The 18,719-nt window shown below is 58.3% G+C and overlaps 1 protein-coding gene across 2 annotated transcripts in view; it reads right to left on the bottom strand.

Moving 5' to 3' along the window:
• SARDH (sarcosine dehydrogenase) overlaps nucleotides 1–17,474 on the bottom strand; it is a 64,005-nt gene extending 46,531 nt beyond the window's left edge. Inside the window, exons 1-10 of one of the 2 annotated variants that reach the window (XM_068552576.1) lie at nucleotides 17,367–17,395; nucleotides 16,784–16,883; nucleotides 16,626–16,660; nucleotides 15,685–16,043; nucleotides 14,396–14,574; nucleotides 12,758–12,937; nucleotides 11,926–12,049; nucleotides 11,636–11,736; nucleotides 4,809–4,913; nucleotides 3,589–3,718 (exon numbers count right to left, since the gene is read on the bottom strand). In XM_068552576.1, coding sequence (XP_068408677.1) covers nucleotides 3,589–3,718; nucleotides 4,809–4,913; nucleotides 11,636–11,736; nucleotides 11,926–12,049; nucleotides 12,758–12,937; nucleotides 14,396–14,574; nucleotides 15,685–16,015 — 1,150 coding nt within the window. In that variant the 5' untranslated portion in view covers nucleotides 16,016–16,043; nucleotides 16,626–16,660; nucleotides 16,784–16,883; nucleotides 17,367–17,395. Of the gene's footprint in view, nucleotides 1–3,588; nucleotides 3,719–4,808; nucleotides 4,914–11,635; nucleotides 11,737–11,925; nucleotides 12,050–12,757; nucleotides 12,938–14,395; nucleotides 14,575–15,684; nucleotides 16,044–16,625; nucleotides 16,661–16,783; nucleotides 16,884–17,366 lie in introns of both variants that reach the window. The other variant, XM_068552575.1, reaches the window with a different exon arrangement.
• Nucleotides 17,475–18,719: the final 1,245 nt, after the last annotated feature.

Below are 18,719 nucleotides of genomic sequence, written 5' to 3' on the forward strand. Positions count from 1 at the left end.
GAGTTCCTCAGCATTTACGACCTGAACTGGGTTCTGCCTTGGGGGGGGGGGGTCCTGGTGTGTCTCGTGACTATCACCATTCTCCTGCTGGTGAGGGGCCGCTCCCTGAGCCCCCATCACTGCACGTGGCTCCTGGTCACTGTACCATCTTCCTGCTGTGTCACTGCAGGGCACTCTTGCCCACTGGACCACGAGTACCTTGAGGGCAGGGGCTGGGCTTTGCTCACTGTGTGCGGTGTCTCGAGGCCTAGCACAGGGCCCAGCAAACAGTAGGTGCTTGATAAATGTTCACCGAGTGAATGAAGGATCCTAAGTTCTTTGGGAGAGGAGACCAAGTCTCTCGCTTCTGTCTGCTGCCAGCGTGCCAAGGGCAGAGGCCAGGACTGGGGGGAGAGGGATCCTCGGGCATAATGATAAAGAGCTGGACTTGGCAGCCACAGTCCTGGGTTCAAACCCTGCTCTACCCCTTCCCAGCTGTGTGACCTTGGCTCAGAGGAGCCTTGATCTCCTCATCTGTAAAATCCGGGTCAGGGTATTTACTTCACAGGGCTGTGAGTTAGTCGGTCTGCAAATATTTGCAGCCCACCTGTCTGTGCCCAGAACTCGGCCATGGGAGGCGGCGCCGAACAAAACAAGCCCCACCCCTCGGGGAGCCGACGGGAGAGTGAGAGGGACAGAGAGCAAATGGGTAAATAAGGGAAAAAGAGAATGCCTGGGAAGAAAACACAGTGGGACACTGGGTCTGGAGTGACCGGAGGGCTGGCTGCTCCTAACCACCCGCCTGGCGCCATCATAACCCCGGGTCACAGAGGAGGCAGGGAACTGGGGCCGCCGGTCAGGACTGCCTGGCTCCCAGCCGGGCTCTCAGCCTCTGTGTGCACTGGTCACAAGCGCTGTCCTTCTCCGTGCTGGTGACCGGCGACCCCGGTCTCCGATCTTCAGCATCTGAGCTGAAGGAGGCCACCAGCCCTGGGGAGCCGGGGAGGCTTCCAAACAGCCACAGGGGAGGGTGGGAGAGGCAGGGCGGAGAGGAGGGCAGGGCCCACGGTGAGGCCTTGGAGGCCACGGCAACCCTGGTGAGCCTCGGGGGGAGGCGTCAGGAGGGGCGAGAGCCCCGTGAGGAAGCGTCAGGGGCTTCCCTGGGGCCTGTGTGGAGGTCGGGCTGCAAGGGGCAAGCCGGGGGCGGGGGGACCCGGGGCGCATGGGGCAGCTCCCGGGACAGCGATGGGGAGGCTGCAGTTACGTTCGGGGATAACCCGGTGAGCACTTCGGGAGTGCTGTAAATGTTTCCACAACGTTCTGAACAGCCTCACAGAAAGCCAGCAGGAGGGAAGTTTGGGGGTCAAGGTCGCCTGGATGTTTAACAAATGACTCGAGAGGATGCAGGATGCATGGAACAGGGGCCCCCACCTTGGCTCTGACCTCCCGACCTTGGAACGAGAGGTCTCCCCGCCCCCAGCTTCCCCGAAGTCAAGGGGGCCTGGGACTTCCCTGCTCTGCTCCGGAGGCCGGGGGCCGTTGACCGGCAGGTCCTCCCTGGTGAGGAGAAGTGCTGATGTCCCCACGGAGCCTCCCTCGCAGCCGGGAAACCAGACTCCACATGCATCTCCCCCCGTGTAGGGCTTCCTGGGGGCCATGACCCCCAGTCCAATTAAAGCGAGAATGCTCCCCGGGTTACTCGTGCCCCTGGGATTGCTTCGGGCCTGGGTTTCTCACTGCCAGCCCCACGCAGCCCCGGGAAGCTGCCGGGGCAGTGAGCCCTCGGCCCTCGCCCCGCACCCTGTGCCCCAAGACCCTGTGGTTGGCCGGGGGACCCCAGCTGCCTCTCCCCAGAAAGCTGTCCTCTCACCAAAGGCTCTTTCATGAGCTGAACAGATTAAAGCAGTCGGGGCTGGCGGCTGTGTAGACACCGTGTGCGCCAGAACCAAGAGGGCTGGACTCCCCAGCAGTCCGCAGGCTGGGCGTCGGGACCCCTCCCCTCCCATGGCCTGGCCTGCCCCTCACTCCCTGCTCGGCCTGTAGGAATGGCTTTGCCGGCTGGCCTGTGGCATCCTTTTGCTGGCCTGGGCCTTGCCCTGCAACCTAATGTGTGGCTTCCTCGCCTCACTCCGCCTGTCACCCATTTCACAGATGCGGACACCGAGGCTCAAGGAACTCAGAGCCTCAGACACAAAGTTTCCTCTTTGGGCAGCTGTATCTTTCGGAACTCTCTCCACCCCTAGGTAGGCACATCCTACCCGTTTCTTGCCTTTCTTGAGGATTAAAGCGACCCCATCCGTGCAGGGAGGCGGGGGGATGCCCATGGGATTCTGCTGGAACCAGCATGGGCTGGCGTGTCTCGCCCGCCCGGAACCCTGGCTCCGCAGCCCCCCACGGCACCCTCTGGGTGGCCCACCCTGCGCCCACCACCCCTGTACCTCCCGCCCTCAGCCCCGCAGCTGAAACGTCTGGGCCCCAGGGCCAGCTTGGGCCCCTCTACACCCAGAGGCCACCGTCTGCCAGGACCCCAGGCCAGCAGCCTCACCCCTGCACCCCAGTGCCGTCACACGGGAACGTACTGCCCCCCTGCCCCGAGCGCACCCCCCTTGGGTTCCCGCTTCGGGAGCTCCGCCCAGCCTCCCACACAGGCTCCCCCGCTGCGCTCCCCACGCGCCCGGGCACGAGGCAGGCGCTCAGCAGTCAGAAGGAGCTGAGCGGGCGCTGTGCGAGCTCCTTCACACAACGTCCCCGCTTACGTTGCCCCGGGCTTGAATCTTATTCTAGAACCTTCTCCATCTGCACACAGCCTTTGAGACACTCACTCAGCGTGCCTGGGCCTCCCCCACCCTGGGGTCCCTGAGCTCCCTGGGCAACCCCAGGACGGCCCTCTCTCAGGCTCCGTCATCGGGCGTTCACCTCTCCCTGCTGAGATGTGAGTGACCCGTGCTGGGACAAGTCACATCAGTTTGACGGTCCAAAGTCTAGCCTGGCCGGCAGGCCCTGAAAAATAAACTAGTGGCCTTGGCCAAACGCGTCAGTGCTGGGGGTCCGAGTCCGCCCCATCTGGTGCTCGATCCCCGTGGGCACCGGCCGGCCGGGCAGGGTCAGGGGCTGCACCATGCGTACCCAAGGGGGGCATCGGAAGCTGAGCCACTGTGTTCTCCCCCTTTCCCTCCAGCCTCCTGCAGCTCAGCTCTCCCAGGGGCCCGAGGGGAGGCACCGGGTTGGGCCTTTCCATGCTGTGTGGGCGTGCGGCCCCGCTGGCCTGGCTGCCGAGGGCAGAGGGCAAAAAGGGCAAACGGCATCAGGAAGGAGCTTGGCCCGCCTCTCCTTGCTCAGCCTCACCAGGCGCTGGGAGGTGGCTCATCCCATCTTACAGATGAAAACACCAAGTTCCAGGGGCAAGTCAAGCAGGGATTGAGCCCAGTGGGACCTCAGGAGGGACTCACGCGGGGGTGGGCGGGAGGAAGCCCGGCCGCGTGCCCGTGGGCGAACTTCTGCCCTCACCGAGCACATGTCTTTTGCCTGCAGAGGGGAGCAAACGCAGCGCCCGAGGCCCAGGACGGAGGGACGGCCGGCGCGGGCCGGCCTCGGGGGCAGCCCACTCACCTGGGCCGCAGACTGTGGACTTAATCCCCGTTTTCTCCAGCACGGGGACCCGGTTGACGGCGCCTTCAATGTGCTGGGCGAACACTTCCCAGTCCAGGTCGAAGAGGCCAAAGGCAAACTTGTCCGACACCTGGGGAGGTGGGCTGGTCCCCTCAGTGTGTCTCCCCTCCCCTAACCCCTCCCCGGGCCCGTCTGCTCCCCCTTCCCGCCCCGACCCAGGCCCACCTGCTCTGCCCTTGACTGTTGCCCTGGCCTCTGCCCGGTCGGCCAGCTTCCTGCCCTCCTTCACCCCATTCACCTACGTCAGATTGGCCCTACATGAGCGGACCCTGCCCACGTCTACCACCAACCCACAGCCATGCTGACTTTCCTTCGTTTCTTCGGGAAAAGCAAGCCTGGTCTGACCTCAGGGCCTTCACCTCCCCCTGGGGCAGCCCCTCCCCCGCCTTCTCTCTGCGGGGCTCTCTGCCCGATGCCAGCTCCTCAGGGAGCCCTGCCCGACCACAGACCGAAGGACATCCTTCCACGCCAGTCTCGCTAGGCTTGTCCTTAACCTGCTAACTTCACTCAGGGCACAGAACACCATCCCAAATTGCATTACTTCTTTGCTTATTTACAGTGTGTCTCCCCACCAGAATAGAAGCCTCTGGGGACAGGGACTCTTATCTTGGTCTCCTTCTTTCTCCCCAAAGTTAAACAGTATCTGGCTGAAAGGAGTCATGTTGTTGTTCAATTTGTAGACTAAATGCATGAGTATGGGAGCTGGGGTGGTCCGTACGTGCTCTAGGGGGCTGGGGGGGGCGCTGTGCTGAGGGGGCCACTGGCCCTGCATGAACCCCAGGAGCTGCCAGGAGAGCGGCCCAGGCCGGAGGGAGATACAGCTGCAACCACGGGGGGTGGGGGAGGGCATGGGATTGTTTGCTGATGGACAGAGGGCTTCAGTGCTTTCATAATCTTCTAAAGTCATTATTTCACACTTTGCAGCCTCTGACTACTGATGTTTTGAGGCAAGCCCTCCACCTGCCCCGAGTCTGGATCTGCCTGCGTGCCAGGTTCTTCGGGGGCTGGAAAAAATGGGTTTGACCTTGTGGGATGGGGGACCTGCCGCTTCTCAGGTACGCCCCCAGGGTCGGGGGCGCTCCGGGGGGACGGTCTCCGGAAGAAGCCTCCTCCACGCTGAGACGCAGCCCCAACCCCTCCCTCGAGCCCTGGCGTCTCACCTCCTCCCAGAAGGTGGGGTTGGTCTCATAGCCGCCCACGGACAAGGCGTCCCCTTGGAGGCGGAGGTAGATGGAGGCGTCGTGGTCGCGGACGTTGGGCATGTTCTGCAAGGTGGAGCACGGAGGCCTCGGGGTCAGGGTCACAGACCCAAGCTGGGCCCACGGTGCCACCTCCCCATCGTAGGACCCTGAGGACAGGGTGGACCTGGGGCCTCGGGTCACACAGTGGACAAACCACTCCATTGAAACTGCAGGGGACGGTGAAACTGCAGGGGACGGTGAAACTGCAGGGGGCGGTGGGCTGAGTGCGTATGTGTGCATGCACGCATGTGTATGAGTGTGCACGTGTGTGTCAGTGAGTGTGAGAGAGAGTAAGTGTGTGTACGTGAACAGGACGTTGGACTAGGCTCTCTTCAAAGCAATTGGACCCAGATCCCTTCCATCCCCGCCGCGTGCAGCCCAGGGCCTGGCCCTACCCTGCAGGGGCCCTGAGGTCTGTCTCTGGAGAAATGGGTCCCCAGGGGCTCCAGGCTCCGGGGAGGTGAGGAGTGGGCTGCCATCCCCCCTCGACAACAGATTGGAGAGTCTTCTGTGGAGACACTGAGTGGTCTGGGCAAGACTCCGGACGCTGACATGGAGGTCCCTCACCAAAGAGAAGGGCATTCGACAGAAAGACTGGATAAGGCCAAGGACATCTTCCAGATATTAGGCTAAAACAGATTAAGGCATGGAAATCAGGAAAGGGAAAAAAATAAGAAAATTAGAAAGTCAATCCTGAAGGTCTGATGTCCACCTTACAGGGGTTCCAGGAAGAGAAAACCGAGAAAACGGAGTAGAAGGAAAGTCAAAGCAAAAATCCAAGATGATTTCTCCAACTGAAAATCGTGACTCTCAGTATTGAAGGGCCCACAGGTGCCCACCAAGCCCTGTGACTGGACCAGGCCTGCACCAAGGCCACATCAGGATGGAACATCAGGTGAACAGGTGGGTCCTAAACAAAGAAACAGCATTCCTGGAGGCTGACGACCTGGAGCAAAGTCCTCAAAATTCTGAAAGACGATTTTAAATACAGAATTCTTGACCCAGTCAATTCATCAACCGACTGTAAGAAAGAATAAAGATTTTCTTCAGACATTCATGTACACAGAGACATTACTTTCCAGGTACCCTTCTCAGTAAGTGGTCAGAGACCATGCCATGGATCCAGAGAGCAGCAGATCCAAGCAGAAGATGGGTGAGGAGGGTCCCAGGGTAACAGCCAATCAGAGGCTGCTGGAGAAGATCAGAAGGCAGCGGGAGGAGTCCTTCAGGGGAGGGGAATGGGACTTACAGACTTTATGTGATTCCTCTGCCATGTATGAGTATGCAGAAAATAGTACTGATAGGTGTTTGACAGATCTGTTGAGATGTTTGGGGGGAAAATTGTGACAGTTATGAATATAAATGCAAATATCCTTGACAAAATACTAGGAAACTGAATCCAGCAACATAGAAAAAGGATTATATACCATGACCAAATGGGATTTATCCCGGGAATGCAAGGTTGGTTTAACATCCGAAAATCTGTGTAATATACCATTATCAGTAAAGGACAAAAACCACAAATTATTTCAATAGATGCAAAAGAAGCATTTGACAGATAAAACACTTTCATGATAAAAACACCCAGTGTCTAGGAATAGAAGGGAACTTCCTGATAAAGCGTATCTGAGAAACACCCACAGCAAATGCATACTTATTAGCAGTTTCTCCTCTAAGACCAGGCCAAGAGAAGGACGTCCACTGTCACCACTGCCATTCAACATTGTACAGGAGGTCCTGGCCGGGGCAGGAATCAGGCAAGAAAGAGTAATTAAAGGCATCCAGAGGGAAAAAAAGTGAAACTATCTCTATGTGCAGATGACATGATCTTACATATAGAAAATCCTAAGGAACACACTAAAAGCTATTATAACTTATAAAATAGTTCAACAAGGTTGCAGGATACAAGGTTGTATATTGATACAACAAACAGACAAAAACCACTGTATTTCTATATACCAGCAGTGAACAATCAAAAATGAAATTAGGAAAATAATTCCATTTATGATATCATCAAAAATAACAAAATGCTTACAAATAAATTTAACAAAAGAAGTGCGAAACTTGTACTCTAAAAACTAGAAAATGTCTTTGAAAGAAATTAAAGAAGATGTAAATAATGGAAAGACCTCTCAAGTTTACAAAATGAAGACTTACTATTGCTAAGATGACTGTACCCCCCAAACTGATCTACAGATTCAACACAGCTCCCACCAAAATCTCAGCTGGCTGCTTGGCAGAAGTTGACAAGCTGATCCTAAAATTCCTATGGAAGTGCAAGGGATCCAGAATATTCAAAGCAATCTTAAAAGAGAAGAACAAACACGGAGGACTTACACTTCTGATTTCAAAACTTACTACAAGGTTAATATAATCAAGACAGAGGGGTACAAACATAAGGATAGACATATATAGATCAACGGAGTAGAATTGAGAGTCCAGAAATAAACCCTCACACTTATGGTCAATTGATTTTCCACACGGATGCCAAGGCAATTCAATGCGGAAAAGGAAAATCTTCAGCAAATGGTGCCCGAACACCTGAATAGCCGCCTGCAAAAGCACAAAGGTGGACGCCTTCCTCACGCCACACACAAAATTTAATTCCAGATGTATTGTAGACCTAATTATAAGAGCTAAGACTATAAAATTCTTAGAAGAAAATATGGGAATGAATCTCTGTGGCCTAGGTTAGGAAATGCCTTCTTAAATATGATACCACAAGCACAAGGGACAAAAGAAAAAAATTACATAGGTTCTACTTCATCAAAATTAAGAACTTTTGTGCTGCCAACAATACCAAGAAGAGAGTGAAAAGACAGCCCACAGAATGGGAGAAAATATTTGCAAATCGTAAATCTGATGAGGGACTTGTATCCAGAATGTATGAACTCTTACAGTTCAATAGAACGACAATCCAATTAAAAATGAGCAAAGTATCTGAATAGAGGTTTCGCCAAAGAAGATATACATATGGCTAACAGGCACATGAAAAGACACTCAACATCATCAGTCATTAGGGAAATGCAACTCAAGCCACAAGATACCACTTCACACCCACTACGATGGCTAGAATCAAAAAGATAGACAATAACAAATATTGCTGAGAATGTGGAGAAGTCAGAACCTTCATACACCGTTGATGAGAATGTAAAACAGTGCAGCTTCCTTGGAAAACAGTGTGACAGTTCCTCAAAAAGTTAAACATAGAGTTACTCTATGACTCAGCAATTCCACTTCCACCCAAGAGAAAGGGAAACCTGTGTCCACACAAAAACTTGTACATGAATGTTCATAGCAGCATTATTCACAATAGCCAAAACGTGAAAACAACCCATCAACAGATGAACAGATAGATAAACTGTGGTTTACAAGAGTATATTATTCAGCCCTAAAAAGGGATGAAATTCTGCTACATGTACCACATGGACGAACCTTGACAAGGTCATGCCGAGCGAAAGAAGCCAGGCATAAAGGCCACAAATGGTATGATTCCATTTCATTCAAAGTCCAAAATAGGAAAATCCAGAGAGACAGAAATTAGATTAGTGACTATCTAAGTTGAGGGTGGGGTGGGAAATGGGGACTGATAATGTGTATGGGGTTTTAAGGACTAAGATAATGTTAGATAGATAGATAAATGACAGCTAGATGATAGATAGAGATAGATAGAGATAATAGATGATAGATGATGATAGATAGATAGATAGATAGATAGATAGGGATAAAGAATTAGTCACAGCTACATAGGAAACTGAACAACCAGAAAAAAACTATTAATAACTCCAGGAAACACGAAAAGTTGGACACTATTTGCTCAGGAGTTAACAATGTTCTCATTGTCATTATATTGCAAATACTGACTACTGATTTAACCAATAAATGAACGGATAAACAAATCCAAAGCATTTTAGAAAGTGAGCGGGAGTGGGAAGAGGCCCACCTCCACGGGGGTCCTCAGCACCGGGGGAACTGCTTCCTCTCAACCCTGCTCTCCGCTGCCCCTGCCCTGGAGATGGACACATCTGATGTGACCCCTCCACCCCACCTTCGAGGACACGCAGAGACCGAAAGGGATAACCTGGCAGATGCCCCTCCCTGCTCCTCCAGTCTCCTAGTCGCCCGGCTCCTCTGCAGAGCTGGACTAAGAATGTCTGCACTGATTGCCAGAAGGCACATGGGAAGTTCTCAGTAACCGAGCACTTCAGGAATAGTAATAGTGATATCATTACCACTGTTGTCACTACTACTCTAAAAACGAAACCAACAGAATGCCAGAGCTCCATAGAGCAGGACAGCGGGGACACCTGGTGGCCAGGGAAGCCCCTGGCTTTCGTCCAGCAGGATCAGTGTCCCCATCTCCCTGCCTTGCAAGGCCCCAGCTGCCTCAGAGTGGCCAGCAAAGGCTCAGCTCAGCCCCAAGGCATCCGCAGGGTACCCTCACTGCTTCCTCCCTCCGGAAGCCCAACTTACAGGTGTAATGCCAATTCCACTGGTGCCTCTGCCTCCTAATCTCAGCGCGTTCCTTCCATCTGCTTCTCCTGGCCCCACCCCCATCCAAATCCTGTCAGCTGCTTCCTCCAGGAAGCCCGCCCAATGGCTCCAGCCTTCCCTGCTCTCTTCCTCTGAAGCAGCAGGAGCTTGTTTTCTGACCCACCATGGCATCAGACCACGTGGGAGGTCAGGGCCAGAGGCCTGCTCTTCTCCCAGATTCAGGCTGCCCAGGTGTGGCCTCAGGAGGGGCTGGCCTCCCAGACTCCCCACATGGAGGGGAGCATGGGGAACTTGGCCCCCAGCCCCAAATCTCCTCGTTTCTCCTACAAAAGTCTCAGAGTTTCTGGGGCTGGTGGCCCTTTCCTGGAGCGCAGCCTGGGGTTCCCAGAACACACAGGTTGCTGGGTGGGGGCAGTGTTTGTGAGTAACATGAATAACCCCAGCTTGGCTCTGACCTTAATATTCAGGGTGCGGGTCCCTGGGCCCACTCTGCCCTGCTTCTCCCTGAAAGCTGCCTCAAAGCTAGGCACCATGTGCATCAGGGCATGGAGAGACTGAGGCCCCAGTCTTGGGCTCTGTGGATGCCCCGTGACCCTCCTCCTCCCTCTGTAGGACACAGCCCTGCTCTGCCCCCAGCCTGTCCCCAGCTTTAGCCCAGCCCCCGAGAGCCCACTGCGGCCTGAGGGCGACCCCTGGCGGCCACGGGGGATATTTCCCACAGAACCGGGGCCAGGGACTCTTCCCACCAACAGCTGCAGTGATTCCTCTTTCCCCAGAGCCCCACCCCGAGTGCACACAGCAGCCCTCGGGAGGAGCGCGCTGGATTGTATTAAACTCTTCCACGAACGGGGGAACCTTGTGTGTGTGTTGGGGGGGGGGTGGCAAGAGCGGTGGAGACCCCGGCCCCGCGCCAGCTCCCCCCACCCCTCCACCGCTGGGTCCACCCAGCGGCCAGCCTGGTGACCAGAGGGAAGCCAGCCTTGTCCAGGGAAGGGACGGGGCTCCCAGGACCCTCTTTGCTGGAGCCTGACCCTAAACAAGGTCAGTCTGCTCTCTCACACTCTCCCCACACCCACACCCTCAGGCCTGCTTCTCTGAACTGCCTGCAGTTCCCCGGCTGCCATGCTCTGGGTCCTCCCCTTCTCCCACTCGTTCTTTCTCTGCCACCCTTCAGATGCCTCAGAAGACCCTTCAGACATGGTCTCCGCCAGGGCACCTCCCTGGTCCATAGGCTGGAAGTCCCTGTAGCCCCTGTGCTTGCCCCCTGGGAGCCCCTGTCAGCCTGTTTTAAAATAAATAATATCTTGACTTGTGTGTACCCTTCCCCCAGCTCACCCGGGCAAGAACTAGGTTCTTACCTCTGTTATAGTACCGGTTTCTAGATGAGGGCTTGGAGCACAGAGCTCATCCAGCCAATGTTTGATGCAGAGAGGGGTGGGGAGGGAGGGTTAGATGGATTAATAAACGGGTGGATGATGGAGGAATGGGTGAAGGGAGAGATGAATGGGTAGAGGGGGTGATGGCTGGATGGATACATGAGAGAAAGGATGGACAGACGAATGGATGGATAAATAGATGAATCAATGGATGGGTGAAGGGCTATAGGGAGGGAGGGATCGAAGGAGGGATGAACGGATGGAGGGATGGCAAGAGGAACAGAGGGAAGGAAATGAGTGGAGGGATAATGGATGGAGGGAGGGAGGGAGAGAAGGCTGGAGGGAAAGAGGAGTGGTCAATGGCAAGGTGACAGGAAGCTACCAGCCACCAGCACAGGAGAGGGGAGATAGAAAGGGAGGAGAAGAGAGAGGGCAGGGGGCGCACAGCTCCCCTCCCCCCGCCCCGCCTCCTCTGGCAGAGGTGTCTCCAGGGCTCCCTGGGAGGTTCTGAGGGCCGGGGATCAATGTCCTCTGAGACTGGCACCCAGGGCACATTTGGGAGCATGCGAGCATTCACAGGTTCCCAGAAACACCTGGGGCACAGAACATGGCAAAAGCCAGACTGGCCGCACCACGCAGGACGGGCTTGGGCATCAATGAGAAGCCATGCTCCGAAGGCAAAGGGGGTCAGGACCCTAGGGTTATGCCTGTGCTACTTCATTTCATTCTCAGGCCACCCAAACCCTCCAGTCATGAGGAGTCCCATTTCACAGATGAGGCCAACTGACGCCCAGGGCGATGAAGGAACCTACAAGTGTTGGGCTTCACAGCCAGGTCCGTGCACCACCCACATGGTGCCCGGGGCCCTCTGCTCACCTGGATCCCTTCAATGCGCTCGGTGACGACGTAGGCATGGTGCATGGCCACCAGTGGGACCTTGACGCCAGCCATCCGGCCCACGGCGCCTGCCCACACTCCTGCAGGCAGAGCAGACAGCTCAGCTCTGCTGGCACCTGGTGGGGGCCAGCCAGCTGGGCGCCTCTGCAGGCCTGTCTGCCATGGCAGTGACTCCCCAGGTCACGCCTGGGCCCCCACCCCTAAGAAAGGCCAGGTTTAGGCAGCAGCCAGGGTGGCCACTTGGGAGCCCAGAAGAAACGTGTTCCCACCTGCACAATTGACCACGCAGGGCGTCTGGATGGAGCCGTGCTCTGTCTCCACAGCCTCGACCCGCCGCACCCCAAAATCATCCGTCCGCACACGGATGCCGGTCACCGGGCAGTTCTCGATGACCTGGGAGGGACAGGAGCTGCTTCCAAAGCCACGTGGGCGCTCTGAGCACTGACCACCTACCCTCTCACTACCGCCAGCCCAGACGGGACCCGGGACACCTGCTTCTACTCAGGCAGGCTTCATGTGACCCCACTGGGGAAATGGGGTGACCACAGGGTGGAAACTAACTCCACGTGTTCCTTGACTTGGAGAACTTGTCCCCCCAGACAGAGGCTTTCTTTGAAAAAAAAAAAAAAGAAAAGGAGGGCTCATTTGACTGACAGATGCTTGCGGTAAAAAGGTCACATACAGTGCACTTTGGCTCCATTTTGTTTACATATACATCTTCATAGAAAATTACTTGCAGTAAAACTACAATGTCAACACTGGTTACCTCTGGGTGATCCTCATTTCTTCTTTCTTGCTTATTTGTCTTTTCTAATCTTTCTTACAACTATGTGTGTATTTGAGACAAAAGAAGATAAAAATTACAAGAAGAGATTTGGGGCAGGTTCACTCTTCCAGCAGGGCCAGACCTCGGGGAAGGGAGGAGAGCTGACATGGGGGACAAACTTGAGGCCGGCCGGCCTCTGCAGGATCGGATTAGAGGCTCAGGTCCTATGTGGAGCAGAGAGAACGGCACATGTTCTCTTGCCTTCTGGTCTCGGGGTTCTTAGGCAGGAAGGGTGGGCTGGGAGCAGGGGACCCAGGGCCGGAAGGCCACTGTACCTGCGCTCCCCGGGCAGTGGCGGCCCTGGTGAGGGTGGTACAGGTGCCGGCGGGGTCCATGGTACCGTCATGTGGCACGTACAGGGTCCCGTAGAGGTCATCCACATTCATCAGCGGATACAGTGCCTTGGTCTCTGCCGGGCTCAGCACGTGGGACTCCACGCCATAGGCCTTGCCCAACTGGGGGACCCAGAGGAAAGTAACTGAGCCCTCGGGGAGCAGACCCCCTTGGCCACTCTCCTCCCTGTCTGGGTCTCCAAGGGTCAGTTCGGACCCCGTGTCCCCCAGGAACCCTAAGCCGGCCACCGTGCCCCAGCGGCCCCCGTCCCTCAGGCCAGCTCCGAGGAAGAGTAAGGAGCCCGGGTAGTGCTCGGAAGCAGGCTCTGGGGCCCTCCCGCCTCCCCCATCCAGCTCTAACATGAGCCATGTGACCTGGGGCAAGTTGCTAATGTCACCTGGGGGAATGGGGGTGATAATGGTTTATGGTTGACGCCTTTAAAGAGCTTAGACCAGTCCCTGGCACATAAGGATTTACTACATAACATAAATAAAAATAATCCCCATAGGTCTGATATTTTCAGCTTCAACCAGGTTTGATGGTCAGACCAGCTCGCCAGACGAGAGACCCCTGCGGTCCTCTGTCCCAGGCCCCGGACTGTGACAGACCACACCCCTGACGCATTTGATTGGCCCAAGGGCAGCCAATCAAATGCCCCCAGGCATCCATCCATCAGGACAGGCTCCGCCCACTAGAGATGAGCTGAGCCAATCAGGTTCTCTCTCTGAGCGGCGTGAATGAAAAGCGGCAGAGACCTCACTCAGAGCTTGAGCTGAAAGGTTGCCTGGGCACCTTTGGCGCCTCCATCCCAGCTGATGAGTGAGCAAGGCGGGGTGGGAAGAGGTGGGGGGAGTAGGCAGAATGAGGCCACCTCCTAACCCCAGAGACCCAGCCCGTTCTAATGAAGCCAGGTGCCGCTGCTTCCGCCTGGGCACCCAGAGGAACTCGGCATCCCTGTGACAATGTACCTCTGCTACCCACACAGCCCGCTCTGCTCGCTGGGCCCTGAGCCACTCTTCAGTTGGTGCTCAGTAAGGAATGAACTGCTGGAGGAGCCAGTCACAGCCACGCCCTGGAATTTGGGGTCCGGGCCTGGCTGCTCTGGGTGAGGAATCAACTCTCCACCCCAGTAGAGGGCCTTCCACAGCGGAAGGCTTTCGCTGCCGTCTCGCCCACAGTGGCGTTCCCTCAGCCCCGTCAGCGGTGCCGGGAGAAGGGTGGTCCTTCCTCCTGGGTAGTGCAGTTTCTCATCATTCATCCTGACTCCTGTGAGCACCGTGCATGCTGATAACTCCCGTTTATCGGGCCTCTCCTGCCTTGAGGCTCGGCAAACGGTGCTGCGCAACACGGTCCCATTTTAAAGGTGAGAATGCCGAGGCTCAGAGGCAACGCCGCTTGGCCCAGGTGGCCCGGCCAGCAAGGGCAGCACCAGGGCTTGAACCCAGATCTGTCGGGGCTCCTTCCCTGTGCTACGCTGCCCCACCCACCACCGGCAGGGGGTCACACACCAACACGAGCCACTCGCCGGGGCGGGAGTGCGCCCAGGACATGAGTCCCCGCCCCGGCAGGGGTGCACCCACCGACATGAGCCTCTTGTACTCATCCAGACGCTGCCGGTTGGACGCGATGAACAGGCCCCCGTTCTGGATCCAGCCCGTGTGCAGCCCCGTCTCCTCCCCCAGGTCGCGGCTCACCACGCGCCTCGTGTGGGCCAGAAGCTCCACCTCCACGTCGCTGGGCCGCAGCTGCCACAGCAGGCCTGGCGGGGGAGGGGCGGGGCGCCGTCAGCAGGCCCGGGCTCCTGAAGATCAGGCAGTGGGCGGGGAGCGTCTCCGCAGGCCATGGAGAGCCCCGAGAGGCAGATGAGCAGGAAGTGACGGGGTCAGAGGTGAGTTTCAGGACATCGCCCTTGGGCAGCTCAGAGCGTGACAATACCCAAGGCTCCCATTTATGGAGCACCTACTGTGTACTGAGCCTATCACTGGGTGACAGAGCAGTCCTGGGAGGCAGGCATGGCTATTTTATAGTGAAATTAAGGTGGCACCAAACGGTTCTGTGCCCAGGATCACAGGACGGGCGATGATGGGGCCGGGACCCCAACCCAGGACTGACTGAAGTCCACAGGCAGCCTCTTCACCAACAAAGCTGCTCCCTTCCGAGCAGAGTTTGGGGAGCGGGAGGCCAGGGGAGAGGTAGCAGTGGGGGAGAGGCTGTGTGGGCCCAGCCGAGACAGGACAGTGGGGAGGCAGGGGCAGTGGCGTGCGGGGCCGGCTGTGTCAGCTCTCGAGACACACGATGCCTGAACCTCTTCCCAGCTCCACGTCCAGCGACATCACGCTCACATTGGCCAAAGTGGGAGTGTTTTCCCCAACAGAACCTGGCTAACTTAACACAGGGTTAAGGCAGAAGGTTGGCTGCCCTGGGGACATGCACACAGTAGGTGCTTTTACTCTATGCCCACTGGTTAGTTGGCTGAGAATCATGGTGCCCGTGGAGGACACCGCTCTGCGTCACCCCTGATGGTCCCTTCCCCATCCATCCTCTACACCCCGTGGGCGGCCCTCATCCCGGATGGCTCCGTCCGGGGAAAGGGCTTCTGCTCTTTGAGTAGACAGCTGCCTGGGCTCCCAGCTCTGGTCTCGGCTCTGCCCTCCAGGATCCCACAGTCAGTGTCTGCTCCCTCCTCCCCTCCACAGCTCTCCAGAGACTCAGGGGGCACGCAGGGTCACCCTCAGAAGGACCCCGCATCTTTTCCCCGGGTCCTCCCCCTCCAGCTCAGCTGCCTCTAACAGGCCTCCGGGTGCCAACCCAGAGTTGGCCCCTGGCTGAGTCCAGTCCCTCCCGCACCCGCTTGCACCCAGGCCCCTACCCGCCGTGTGCCAGGTGGTCCCGGAGGTCAGCCGCTCCCGCTCCAGTAGCACTGCCCCGCTCATGCCCAGCTTGGCCAGGTGGTAGAGGGTCTGGCAGCCCAAGCTGCCCCCGCCGATGACCACCACGTTGGCCGTGCTGGGCAGGGGCCGGCTTGGGCCCTGGGCGCCTGCCCAGGGGTCCCGTGCCTCTTTCAGGGTCTGCTGGTAGGGCACACTCTTCTCAGGGGGGGGCCCGGCCCCGCTGGTCAGGAGTCGCAGCCCCAGGCCCTGGGCAGGGCTCCGGCGAGGACGGGTGGCGGCCACACGCAGGGCTTGGCTCAGCAAGGCCATGGGGACTCGGCTTGAGCACCGCAGGGCGCTGGGGAGAGAGTCGGGGCTGCCTGGGGCACAGAGGGCTCTGTGCAAGTGGGACCCAGGGCCCCCGCGCTGTCACCCTCCGGCCGTCCTCCTGCCACCCACCCACGTCACGTGTGCACCCATGCATTTGTCCACGTGTACTGAGGGCCTCGTACGCTTCAGGCTCTGGCTGGGCCCAGGGGAGACCACGGTGGGGGCAAAAGGGGGGCAGTTTGCGTGGTGGGGCAGGGCTGCAGGGCCACAGGGCGGGTGGTGGGGAGCCCTGGGGCAGGGACACCCAACCCTCCAGGCTGTACCCAACACGCCCTCCGGGGGAACTCCCGTCTCAACCCCAGACAGAAGTTATTTCTGCCACGTTGGCTCCACAGCCCTTTGGGACCCAAGGCAGATGGTGAGCAAGGCAGCGGGGTCCAGGCGCCCTGCTCCCTCGGGCCGTCTCGAATCCGGGTAGGGACTCGGAGGATGGGTAACCGGCCTCCCTCCTCCTCGGTGACCTCCCAGTAGCCTGCAGGGCTCACCTTGCATCCCTCCCCAGTCAGAAGAGCCCCATAATTATAAGAAGAAAACTGTGACGGGGACCCACCTTCTAAGGAGACAGGATGCAGAAGAGGTGTCTCCCTGGAGGGGAGGAACACAGAGAGGAAAGGACGCCTCAGAGAGGCTCCTGGGCCCACTTGTGGGATCAGCAGGAAAAGTAAGAGGGGTTTGGCTGTGGTCGAGGTACTGAGGTGGGTCCCGCACCTACGTTAATAGCCGTGATTGATATCAATTAGCCAGTTAATTAAGACCACTTCCATTTCCAAGCGTGTGCCACATGGCAAGCCGGGAACACGCGTTCTCTCTGCTCGGAAGTCAAGACGACAGTTGTCCCCATTTCACGGAGGGGGGGAGACAGAGGCCCAAGGAGGCCCGCCAAGGTGACCAAGGTCACAGGGCCGCCGTGTGGCCAAGCCTGCTGGCTGTCCCGCCCCCTCCCAAACTCCCAGTCCGCAGACATCTCGGGGCCTGGTCTGGGGTGGAGAGGCTGGGGGGGGCCCACCGCCACACCTTTTCCCGCCCTCACCGGTGAGCACTGCCCACCACACCCCCTCCGCTCCCCCGCAGGCACCCGGGCTCTCAGGTCGGTCAGGGCTGCCCCACCCTCACCACAGAGACCCCCCCCAGGGGGTAGGGGCAGAGGAGGGAGCAGGCAGGGGTGATTTGAGGGGCTTCGGGGTGGGGGGTTGGAGGCTGGGGCCGGGCACCCCAGTCCCTCCGTCAGCTCTGCCCCGCTTCAGGCACCCTGGGCACGGGGAGGTGCAGCCCGGCTTGTGTCTGCACTTACCTTTCGTCCTTGGATTTCCTTAACCTTCCAGGAGCCCCCAACAGTGAGGACCTACTGTTGGAAACTCAGCGTCACGTGGTTGCCCGGGGAGCCTTTCCAAGGCCGGGCATCTGCCCGCCCCCTGCCCCCCCCTCCCGGCCTCTGACCCAGACTCCTTCCCTCCCCCTGCGCCAACGCGGGGCTGCCACTTGCTGCTTCCCGACCCGTGGCCAGTCCCGTTCTCCCACCCAGGCTGGGGGTAGGGGGGGCACGGCCCCAGCAGGGGCAGCCCAGTGCCCTCCCGCCAGGGCAGCTGCTTCCACATTGATCTGCTCTTCTGCCCCCTCCAACTCTCTCCCACCCAAGTCCACAGCCTGGCCATTCATTGCCAGGGTTCGGGGTCAGACAGACCGGGTTGGCCTCGTGCTGTTAAGCGGGGCAGCCCAGAGAAGCCCTCCCTGCAGGCGGTAGGATGACGGGGGCGGGGGGGATGGAGGGAAGGTCCAGGCACAGGCTTCAGCAGGAGAAGGAGGGCTGGGAGGGTGCCCAGGCCCCCTGCCCTCCCACAGAGTGTCCCGTGGTCGTGCCCAGCCAGCTCTGGGCCTGTCCCCACCCCGCCGGCCCAGGGAAGGGCCTGGGCCCTGCCCTCCCGAGGGCTGTACCTCCGGCCGGCCACTGCCCCTTGGCCCCGAGTGGCCGGCCAGTGCCAGGCCCAATGGCTGCAGCAGTGCCGTCACCTCCTTCCTTCCCAGCAACAGCCAAGTAGGAACCCTGCCCCCGCTGCTGGCCCCGCCCCTGGAAGCGCCGCCAGCCCCCATCCCACCCCCACCCTTGGCTGGGGCAGGATGCACCGCCCACCGCCAGGCTTCTAGGAGGCGGGCCGGGCACAGCCAAGCGGGCAGTTCTGAGGGCAGCAGCGCCGGGGCAGGTGACCTCTCCTCCTCCTCCCTAAAACAGGGGTCACAGGGTTCTGCAGGTGAACCCGTGCACCCCTGCCTGCCTGTGCCTGCCATGCTCTCCGTGCCAGAAAGGAGCTTAGCACGGCCAGGTGGGCAGAAAGTGCTGGGTCAGCAGCAGCGTGGTGCCAGGGCTGGGGCTCCTTGGCGGGGTGATCCAGGGCCTTAGCACAGAGCTGCCTGTCTAGCCTCAGCTGCTCACCCCCAGGGAAGGGGCGCTCACTGCCCTCGGAGGCAGGTCAGGAACTCTGCGTTGCCCACACCACCAGCACTGGACAGCGCTCCTGACCTGTCTGCCCTCCAGAGCTCCCAGATCCCTCTGTCTCTGGGGGAGACCTCCGTGAGCCTCTGGCTTTTCCACTTCACAGCGACCAGCTTCCCAAGGCAGGGATGCCTGCCTCCATTTGACTGTTGGGGG

The sequence above is a fragment of the Eschrichtius robustus genome, chromosome 10, assembly GCF_028021215.1.
Source record: "Eschrichtius robustus isolate mEscRob2 chromosome 10, mEscRob2.pri, whole genome shotgun sequence".
In the NCBI taxonomy this organism is placed as follows: domain Eukaryota; kingdom Metazoa; phylum Chordata; class Mammalia; order Artiodactyla; family Eschrichtiidae; genus Eschrichtius; species Eschrichtius robustus.